Raw genomic sequence first — 10887 nt, 5'->3', positions numbered from 1 at the left:
AACCTCATCTTAGTGACTTTCAACCTTTAGAAGACAAATGCATCCGTCTAACAGGCTCTCTGACATGGACGCACGGTGATTCATGACGCGGTGCCGTCCGAGCATGGCTGCTGGCAAAAGCCACGATTTCCCCCAGCCTCTCCGTGTCCGTGTGTTGGTCATTTGTTTCCTGCCCTGCCACGCTGTTTACATGTAATTTGGAGATCCGTCAAGGTGGCGCGCTCGCCACCCCTTCGTCGCCTGATTAGGTCGCCTTTTGCCAATTCGGCGAAGATGAATGCGGACGGCAGCCTTCACAGACCTCAGCTGTGAAGGCTGCCAAAGTCTGGCTGCTTTTCATCCACCGGGATAATTAAGAAGACGCCGGGTGACGGGGGAGAAAAAAAAACAAAAAAAAAAAACACGGGGTTGCTGGGATGCAACAACTTCAGAGCATTTTCATATCCGCCTGTCTGAAACCCCACCTGTGTTGTTTGTTGTCGTCGTGTTCAGCGCTCTGTGATGTCTGTGTGATCCGGCCTTGTTTTAGTCACGCGGCTCGGTCCCACGCGCCAGCAGGATCACCACCTGGGGGCAGGAAGGAGAGCAATTAGCCACACCTGCTTGTGAGGCAGCCATACTTCGCAGGAGCTGCGTTCCCATTGACTACATAACGTAACATAGCTACATAAATTCACTTAAAGGAAATGTATCAGAAAAATACGTACATTTTTCCATCAACGTTGTTACGCTGGGATTAGTTTTTTTCCCCAACTGTATCGATGTATGTCACAGAGCCGTGATGGAGACACTTTTTTCCACATTACATGAGTCACCTGATCAACAGCCGGATGTTAGTGCTGGCGAAATCCACGAAGAAGACAACAGGAAGTAGTCTTCTTCTGTGTTATGTTAGCTACATATAGGCTACTCAATAGAACCTCAGTGGAACGTGACTTGCTTTATTAGACATTTTGCCGAAGAACATAGGGAGATCAATGCGCTCATACGCCACACCTGGTGTTCTTCCACAAAGAACACAAAATAGTACCACTGAAAAATGTATTGCTTTTACCAAATACATAACATTCTGGTTTGAAGTTACTTCCTTTTTTCAGACAGTGTTTAGCTGACTCCAACAGAGCTCGCATCGCAAAGTTAATAAAAACCTGTGTGTCATTCGAACGTGTTGAATCCAATAACTAATGTAAAATTGCTGATTACCATTTCCCCAAAACGCTGCATAAGTAGTCGCTCCCTTAAAAGTAAGAAGTTTTAAACTCCTCCAAAGCCTGAATAAGACTCCGGCTATTGCTGAATTATGAACATAATCTCATGTGACTGAGATTATGTTCATAATCTCATGTAACATCTGTTGCTGCCACGGTTTTTAATGACTTATCGCTTAAACAAGCTTATTCACCCCTGATTTCAATCTCATTTCTTACTTAATGGGAACACCGCTATAGCGAAATTGTGTTTTGTTTTGTTTTTTTCTCCCCAACATTGGCAGAAAATAGACAAAGATTCGCTCACACGTGCGATGGAAACGTGGGCTACTGTCGGGCAAACTCTGGAACACCCTGCAGCGCAGGCCTGTCAGGGCGTGGCGCCACTCAGCCACCCTGCACAGAGAGCCGAGGTCACGGCGTGAAAATACGCAGCTCGGAGCAAGAGAGGAGGGCGAGTTGGGAATTTGCATTCTGATCATGTTTCAAACCGAGCGCTCCTAATTTGTTCATCTCCTTAATGAACATTATTGGCAGCGTCGCATTAAACCAGCGCATAAGTTTCCTAATGGCCAACGTCACACGCCGTGCTCCCCGTCATACTGTACGCTCTCCTGCAATCGATGCTGAGCAATTCCACCAAAACCTTCCAACCTATACGTTCTGGTTGTCGGATTTTGTGATTCAGATCCTTCACGTTCAATACAAATTTCAAGCCGTCTGCGGCTCTTGTGATAGTCTCAATCATTTAACAAGAAATCTAAAATAAAAAAACAACAACAACTTGTACTCCGAGCACAAACAGCAGCAGCTGCTGTCACGCTGCAGTTTGCTTCCCCGAATTTGCAGCCGTCAAATCCTCACGGCTGCCATTGTCTGCCGTCTGTCAGTCAGCGAGGAACAACAACCGTGAATGTGTTTTTTATGGGTCTGTCAAAAAAAAAAAAAAAGAAGAAGAGGGAGAATTAGGGGAAAACAACTTGTGGGGCCTGTCAGACTTAGTTACTTCTGTTATGCTGCTTTAAAAAAAAAAAATCGTAAAGCGAGACAGTCATTATTTTAGACTAGTGCGCTTCTGCCAAACCAAATTTACAGCATTCAGAACCCTATCAGCGAGAGGTGAGCCAGCACGGAGGAAGTTGAGATATGCACAGCTTCCCAATAACAAATCACGGTGGACGAACGGCGCCAAAAAAAAAAAAAAAAAAAAAGCTGAACGTCAACATAGTTACTGAGCTACTCAAGAGTGAACAATATTTAATCTCTGTCATCAGCCGCTTCACACACACACCCACACACCCGTGTATATTGAGCAGTATCAGTCAGATAAGCACGGCCCTCTCAGGTAGTCCAATGTCTGAAATAGTTGTGGTTTCAAAACCAGGGAGAAAAAAAAAAACTTCCTGCCATGCAGTTCCCACGGTATAAGTCTTTGAGATATACTTCTTGAGTTTTCTCTGGCATAGAACGCATCACTAGCACTTTACATCCATTTATTGCTGCCAGTGAGCTATATGTCTTTACTATTTGTTGGTTTTATTCATTTACTTAGCTCTCATAGAGCTCATGCCGCCCCCTGAGGTCGAGACACCCTGTGTGGAGAGTCATACCTCCCATATTAAAAACTGCTACAAACTAGCATGTCTGTCAAGCAGCTGAAGGTAGGCTTTACCAGACAGATAGCCTGACCAATATAGATAAATATCAGCTTGATATTTCTTTTTGTTTGTTATTTTGTAAAAAAAAAAAAAAAAAAAAAAAAAAGCAGGACAACAAAACCATATAACAATAAAGTCTTGAAAACTACTTTGACATTTAGCAGGTATTTTAATTCCTGACTTATTAATACAAAAAAAAAATCATATCGCTTTTAAGTTTTTAATTAAAAAAAAAAAGGCAACTGCTGCAATCTGAGTTTATTTCTCCTAATTTCCCCCTTTTGAATCACAACATCGAGGCGCTGAGTTCCAGTAAAAGGAACTTCAAGCCCATAAAAGCAGCGTGAAGGAAGTCGGTCTGGTTCTGCAGCTCTGGGAGGGGCCACGCACATGAACTGTGATCAGCGAGGGTGTGGCCATAGTTACAGCTGCTGAGTTTCACCTGAGAGCAAAATAAGCAAGCCTTCCTCCCTCTCCCCCCCAGCAGGGACGCAGTGACAGGCCTCGGAGGACTCGCGTTTAAATTGGACTCTTTCCTTCCCGCGTGTCTTTAAGGTACATCAGAGCTTCCAGTGTTTTTCTTTCTTTCTTCTCATTGATCAACAGATCTTGACATTCTTGCGGTGCATCCAGACAGGAGCCGGTTTGTCAGGCTTCTGGTAAATCATGATTTATTCCAGACCTTGTTGTGCATTGAAAAGCTAAAGAACCTTTGTTTTTTTTTTTTGTTTTGTTTTTTTATTCGTTTCTTGTTCAGCTTCACGTTGAAGGGCAAAGACGTTCAGAGATAACAAGCTGTGACTGAAAGCGACTTCCAGGACATTTATTTACCTTCTTCTCCTTCCTGCTCTGCTCATAACGTCATGTTTGCTCTCAGGGTTGCGATGGATCCGGTGTGCGGCAGCGTGTGGCCGAAGGTGGCTGTGCTGCTGCTTCTCGCGGCAATGCGGCCGAGGACAGGTGAGCCTCATTCCCACATCTACACAGACTGCTTTGTGTCTTCCTCTCCCCCCCTGCCCCCACCTGCTGCTGATGCTGATGCTGATATTTTCACGTTTCAGTCCTGATCTGACTGGTGGATTGCATTCCAGACACTCGGAAACAAAACAAAACAAAAAAAACCCACATACATAAATTTCAGGTGTCTGATGAGCACCTTGAGTAACATTCATCATTCTTTTGCTTTTTCTTCCTGTTGCTAAGGATCAGAGCAGCGTATAACCCTGAGAGACAGGGTTTTTTTTTTCTTTTTTCTTCTTCTTCCATCCCTGAGAGAAAAAGAAATTAGTTCTTGGGCTCCTTTCAAGCTTTCTATTTCAATTTACAAACCTCATAAAGACAGAAGTCAAAGGCAGTGAGTGAGCCACACGCAAGCAGGTGTACGGGTTGAAACACAGGCTGAAACGAAAGCATCCACACCTCAACATTTTCAGCTGCTAGAGGAAGGCTGCATTGATCAAGTTCTGATGCTCCCCGTGTGGAACAGTGAAGAAGCGTGTTATCCACATCCGGGGGGGGGGCGGGGGGGGGGGGGGGGAGTGAGAAGGATTTAAATATGTTTGTATCAAGCTTAGTGACTGGGCTCAATGGCAAGCCTCCTAAAATAGAGGGGTGAGGGGGGAAACCACATGGTTGTGCCCAGGAGGGCTGTTTCACTGGGTAAACATCTGATTGACTAGTTTGCGCTGCTTTCCTGCCTCCTCTCATCACGTCTGACATTTCCGTGCCTTCATAAATACCTGCGACACACTTTTTTTTTTTTTGCCTGTTTTGCTGCAATCTGAAGCGATGTTGTTGTTGTTTTTTAATGCTGGGTTAAAGAGGGAGCATCAACTGAGCAGAGAATGATTTCAACTGAATTTTACGCATTTAGTGAAGGTAAAAGATCTAATTGTGAGAGATGTGTTTTCCTCACAGTCCACTGGAGAAGCCGGGTGTGTCTCAGTTTATTTCTACACCATTACAGCTTGTAGGTATTTCTTTTTTTTTTTTTAATTTTTTTTTTTTTTGTGTGTGCTGGCGTGATAATTAAAAGTCGTTGCTGTAAACGGTGAGTCACCGGGGCGTGTCTGATCAGCCGGTGAAACTGCAGCCTGTCGAGTGTGTTTTCAATTTTGGTTCTGTTTGGGGTTTTTTCCACTGAGTTTATCATCATCGTTTACCAATGTGTGTATTTCTTCCGGTTAACGAGCCGCCAGAATTATATTAGGACGTAGCTCATTTCACAGAAAATATGTAACTTTTTTTTCTTTTTTTTTTTTTTTGTATTCCAGCTCTAAACCCTCAATTTTCCCTTGACTTAAGAGGCCAATTAGTCTCACATCGGTACTCCTTTCCCACCCGGAGCATGCTCTGGAGCGCTGGCCCACAGCTTGAATATCATTAAGCTGAAAAACTTGTTAATGCACTTCTGAGTGAAATTAGTTTGATTCTTTTCTCTCTTTTACTCCTCCAAAGTTTTGATGGAATTAAAATTTTGGAGGGAGGGGGAGAAAAGAAAAAGTGGATTTGATGAGTTAATAAAGGGATGTTTCGGATCTTCTTTCCGTCACAGAGGCGATGACGATAACATCGACAGGGTCGCAGACTATTCAGCAAGCGGAAGGGGATTCTGTCAACCTGGGCTGCACCTACACACCGGCTGCAGAGGACAAAGGAGAGCTGGACATAGAGTGGTCCAACGTCAGCCCGGACATGACGCAAAAGGACAAGCTGGTGAGCTGCAGATGGGGGTGGAGGTGAAAACCAAACCTCAGTTTGTATGTTAAAATGTTTTTCTGAGATCTTTAAAAACAACCTGCTAACAGTAAAACGTTGCATCTCAGCTCTTGTCTTACGCAGCCGGAGCGACGCACAACTACTACCCGGAGTTTACCAACAGGATGAAATTTTTGACGGAGCCGAACCAGGGAGACGCGTCCATCACCATCTCAGGTCTGAAGGTCTCTGACACGGGCACTTATCAGTGTAAAGTGAAAAAGGCTCCGGGCGTGGACATGAGGAAAGTCACTCTGGTTGTGCTGGGTAAGGAGGAACTTCTGCTTTTTTTTTTTTTTTTTCCTCTCTTTACCGGTTTTACCTGTTTATTATCTCTCTGTTTGTCGCCGTCATTCACCTGGAATGTCCGAGCTTTTACTACACACAGGGTTTTGTTTTAGCTGTAGGTTTTGGGCGTACACTTCTCAAAACCTCCCAAATGGATTCAGGGAATTACCCTCAACATGTTCTTACATCACAACTACAAATTTCAGTGTGTCTGGGGATTTTATGCGATAACCAGCACAAAATTGCGACGCGAAGGTGGCTTCAAGTTGGAGATTTTCCAACATTTGCCGTTTAAGAAGAATGTAATGCATTCAGGCCTGACGACCCTGAAAGGAAAATCCAGTGAAACCAGTTGCTCTCAATTCAAGAAATTCGAAGACCTTAGAGGTTTTTTTTAGACAACATTGGTAAAAGTACAACTTTATGAAGACAAAGGAACTCAACAGACAAGTCTGGAAGAAAGTCTTAGAGACGTTTAAAGCAGAGTTGGGTTATAAAACATCCCAACAACTGCAAACCTGGACTGGACAAGAGTCACAGATCAAGTTAAAAAGTGCTGCAAAAATCCTTTGTGGGGCAAAAAAACCCTCTGGACATTACCGTGGTTACCATCCCAACTGTGAAACACGGTGATAGCCATGTGCAGATATACTTATTATTCAATGACAGGAGCAGTGGTTAATATAGAATATGGACTGAGTTAAACACAGGCTAGTAGTAGAGTACAGGCTATCTCTTCTGTGAGGACTACGACCCGAGACAGACTGAGCTACAATCAAATGATTTAGATCAAAGTCTGTTCAGTCAGACAAACCCTGTTAAAGATTTGTAGCAAGAGTCGAAAGCAAATGTTCACAGTTGCCCTCCGTCCAGTCCGACAGGGCCTGAGTTATTTTACGAAGAAGAATTGACAAAATCTTCCGTCACATTTAAGACTCAGAAATACTTGATTCATCCTGGAAGGAAATTAAATGTCGTAATTCATATCGTTCAAGCGTCTAAGCAGAGTCGTTGTGGGCAGGATGGATCTCCAGGAGCAGTCAGTATCTTTAAAAAAAAACAACTGATGAAGCTCAATTTCTGGCAGCAGAGATGATATTCCACCATAATGTGACATGAATCGGTTGTTGACAAGCGCTGCTAATCCACCTCATTTGCTTTTGCCAGTCCCCTTTAAATCTCTGTTCTGTTCAACTCCTGTGGCGTATTCGCCCGTAGCTCAGGTATTACTTGAGCTTTTGAGATGTTGATCAGCTGCTCCCAGTTGTAAAAACAACACATGGTTGCAAAAAACAGACAAGCAAAAATCATTCCAGTGGCACAGCATCCAAAACAACCTAAACAATAATGAACAATGAAATGTTCCTTATTGGGCTGCTGGTGCAGAAATGAAATATGAAACTCTACATAAAGAGCAAATGTGACACTCCCGGAGTGCTTCTAGCATCGTAGTCCAGCATGGTGGAGACGTACTCCAAAAGACCTTTAAATGCTGCAACAGGTTGTTCAGCAAAGTCTAGACTCAGGGCAGCAACACACTTAATACTGTTACATAAAACCCCAACGAAATACTTGGAGGTCTGTGGCTCTGACCTGTGGAAATGTGTCAAAGAAGTTCAGGGTTTGGTGTTACTTCTGGAAGACCTTGTGTGCCCTGAATTTGTTCCGTCTCATCATTAGTGCCCCCCTCCACGCCAAGGTGTTGGGTTGAAGGCGGTGAGGAAAAAGGAGCCACGGTGTCCCTCCGCTGTAAATCCTCCAAGGGATCCACTCCTCTCACTTACGTGTGGACACGAGAGACCGGCGGTGCGATGCCGGCCACTGCGACGCAAGGTATGCAGACCTACAGGTGACGGCAGACGTTGTTGTTGTTTGGTTCAGGTGTGTCCTGAAACATCTTGCCTGTCATTTAGACAAAGGTGGAGAGCTTCTGATAAAGAACCACACGGACAGCAACACCGGGACATATGTGTGTGAGGCGAAAAATGCCGTCGGACAAGCACAGTGCAGATACGACCTGCGTGCATACAACCGTACGTCAATGAAATCATTGTGCGATTTTTACTCGGAACATGTGAATATACCGAAGCTACTTTTTAATATTGATGATGTTTTTGCCAGAGTGTTCATGGGAAATAATTTTCTAAAAAATTCCACGTAAGCCTCTTGTGAGAGCTGGATTTTAAGGCTTCACTGACGTCTCTGCTCCGTGCCCTCTCTTCCAGCTACCGACAAAGTGGGTGTCATAGTTGGTGCGGTTATAGGCGCTCTGCTGCTGTTGGTCCTCCTCCTGATTCTTATCTGGCTCCTGATCATCTGCTGTCAGAAGAAGCGCTACCAGAAGGAGGCTGCAAATGAAATCAGGTATTGCATCACAGCCGGCGAGCGTTTCGGACCCCGATCGGAGCGGCATCTCATCGAGATTCGCCTTTTTGTTCCCTTGTTCTCACAGGGAGGATGCCCCTGCTCCAGAGAGCAGACCCTCCAGCAGGCAGTCAAGCAGGCACTCCAGTTTCCAATCGATGGCAGGATACCGTACTCACCAGGGGGTACAGTACACTTCTGTAAGGGGTCATCTCCCCAGTATCCACGAATCGGGTCCCGTCTACAACGGCGGCAGCAACTCGCCAAGCATAGCAGGGGACAGAGCAACTTCTCTGAAATATGACCAGCGATACGGCTATGCGGTTTAGCTGCAAATGTGTGTGTTTTTTTTAGCGAGGCCAAAACTGTACAAAATGTAAAATATGAAAAGCCACGTGAAGGAAAAATGCTATGTATAGTTACAAGTTACTCAAAGTGCATTCCCAGTGGGAGTGCCACACTGTGACGCTTCTCTGCGTTCATATGAAGGGCAGGTTCTTGTCGTTTAAGTTGCACAAATGTTAGCTGAAGCTTTATGTAAAATATATGTAACAAGCATTTGAATAATTCATTAAGGTGTTTTTACCTCCAACATACAAAAGTACTGTATGATTGTAATATTTTATTTTATTTTAATATGTACAGATTAAAAAATGCATCTTTGCACATTGGTTGGAGCTCGCACTGTCTGGGACGACTATGCACCAGAGAACATTTGAAACCAAAACTGAACGCGTTGAAACGCGTAAATGTTTCAATGGGAGGTCCAGACTGGAGGCTAAGACAAGATGTCAGCTTGATAAGATGTCAGCTGCTGAAGAAAATCCATATTTTTACAAATCACCATTTTCCACAGTCGCCAATGGAAGCGATTTTTGGAACAGCAAAGTGATAGTCAGCCTAAAATCACAGAGTTTGGTCAGTAAACGAGGTTGCTGCAGACCTCCAAACTTCTTTTGTCCTTCAGATCAGCTCTGGAAGTGTATAGAAATATTTACTGAACATGTATCAAGGAAAACCTTAGACCACCAAGAGTGATGCTAGACTCTGGAGAGCAGCGGAGCTGCAGTATGTAGAGAGGAATCAGGCCATGGATGAGCTTTTGAGCTGTTAATCAGTTGCTCCCAGTTGTAAAACTGGCATTCACATACGTCCCCATGGATACGATCCTAGTTTACCTGGGGACGTGTCCTGCCGCCACGTTTTCGTCACTGGCAGACGAAAACATAGCGGCATAGTTCATGGCATGGAGATGATGCTGGCCGAGTGTGAAAAATGCCAGTAGGCAGTGTGAGAGAATACGAACTTCCTGCAATCACGTGACTGTTTGGCTTTGGGTTAGGTTTGGGAGAGGCAGACCAACACATTTTTAAATGAAGTGAATGCTGCAGCTCATTGATACACACTAAATTCTTAAATGCGTATGTATAAAAACTGTCGGGAACATAAAACTGAGTAGGAGAGTCAAGACTTTGTAAATACAGAGGCCGTTAGTCCATAGTTGTCTGGGATCCAACTCTTGACCTTTGAACCTTTGCAACACATCTCCTCTTCTTCTATGTCCATTTCCTGTCCAATTACTTCTGCTGCAGGTCACTAGTGCCATAAAATCTTAAACCAAAGTGTAAATCGGTCATAATTACTATTACAACATTCTTTGGGAGAAGCAGAGAAACCAAAAAGAAGTTTCAAATCCTGACCTCTGAGATTCAGCAAGGGTAAGAGACAAAAAAAAAGAAAAAAAATCTATGCTTTCAAACTCAAAGTGAGAAAACAGACAGCTCTCAAGTGTGTTTGTGGATCAATGTGAAATTGAACTTTGAGCTACTCGTGAGTCAGAGCGTAAGGATGAAGAGGTGAATGTGGTGCCCAGAATCCTCCTCCCTGTGTTTCCCTCTGAATTTTTTTTAAGCAGAAGAAAGAAGTGCAAAATTGCCTTCTTGTGTTGTGTTTTTCCTCCAGCGTTTCCCAGCCCCCCCCTCCAAACAGCCACTAAACTGGTTATTAGTCGACTGCAAACAGTTGCAGCCCTAACCTGCAGCTGACATCTCCGCGGGCAGAGTCAGCACTCTGCCCGCGGTCCAACCTCTTCTAAAACGCCCCGCGATGCTATGATCCCATCTTCAGAAAGTCTGTTGAATTAATAACAGCACCTAGAATGGAGCTGGAAGCTGGTGGGATGTCAGCAAAAAAAAAAAAAAAACACCTCTTCTCCTGCTCCTCTCAAGGGTAAAGGCAATCTTCTGCTAATATGTAGCAGAATTTATTTACCTTAGCTGCACCTCTGCTGTGTTTGACTTTGTCAACTTTTGTGCTTCTCTTAAAGGCAAATTGACACTTGGGTTAAAACAAAAAACCCCAAAAATAATCCTTTTCCCTTTTTACGTAGTTCATATATAAAAAAAAAATCCAGGGTACCATACACTGCAAGTCATTGAACCAATATTTTTACAATAAACCATACAAACAACTTTTTCAGTGTTGCATTTCAAATTCAATTCAGTTTAGTCTGTGTGGTCTTGTAGAGACGCGACGAGTAATCAGTATGCTACCTGCAGTAGCTCTCTCTCCTAATGTCTTTATTTGATGAAACATGATAGATTTCCAGCCGA

General features: G+C 43.9%; 1 protein-coding gene across 2 annotated transcripts; it reads left to right on the top strand.

Moving 5' to 3' along the window:
• The first annotated feature begins 3309 nt into the window (after positions 1-3309).
• LOC102232917 (coxsackievirus and adenovirus receptor homolog) lies at positions 3310-8941 on the top strand. Of its 2 annotated transcripts, none has more exons than XM_014473604.2 (8): positions 3310-3421; positions 3744-3826; positions 5421-5581; positions 5692-5890; positions 7592-7744; positions 7825-7944; positions 8137-8275; positions 8364-8941. In XM_014473604.2, the coding sequence occupies exons 2-8, from the start codon at positions 3751-3753 to the stop codon at positions 8602-8604; spliced, it is 1089 nt and encodes a 362-aa protein (XP_014329090.1). In that variant the 5' UTR covers positions 3310-3421; positions 3744-3750; the 3' UTR covers positions 8605-8941. The 2 variants fall into 2 exon arrangements, with proteins under 2 accessions (XP_014329090.1, XP_023198790.1); XM_023343022.1 differs by lacking the exon at positions 3310-3421 and adding an exon at positions 3428-3525.
• Positions 8942-10887: the final 1946 nt, after the last annotated feature.

Source organism: Xiphophorus maculatus, chromosome 12 (assembly GCF_002775205.1).
Source record: "Xiphophorus maculatus strain JP 163 A chromosome 12, X_maculatus-5.0-male, whole genome shotgun sequence".
Classification (NCBI taxonomy): domain Eukaryota; kingdom Metazoa; phylum Chordata; class Actinopteri; order Cyprinodontiformes; family Poeciliidae; genus Xiphophorus; species Xiphophorus maculatus.
The sequence above is the reverse complement of the archived record's forward strand: the minus strand, read 5'-3'. Positions and strand labels throughout refer to the sequence as shown.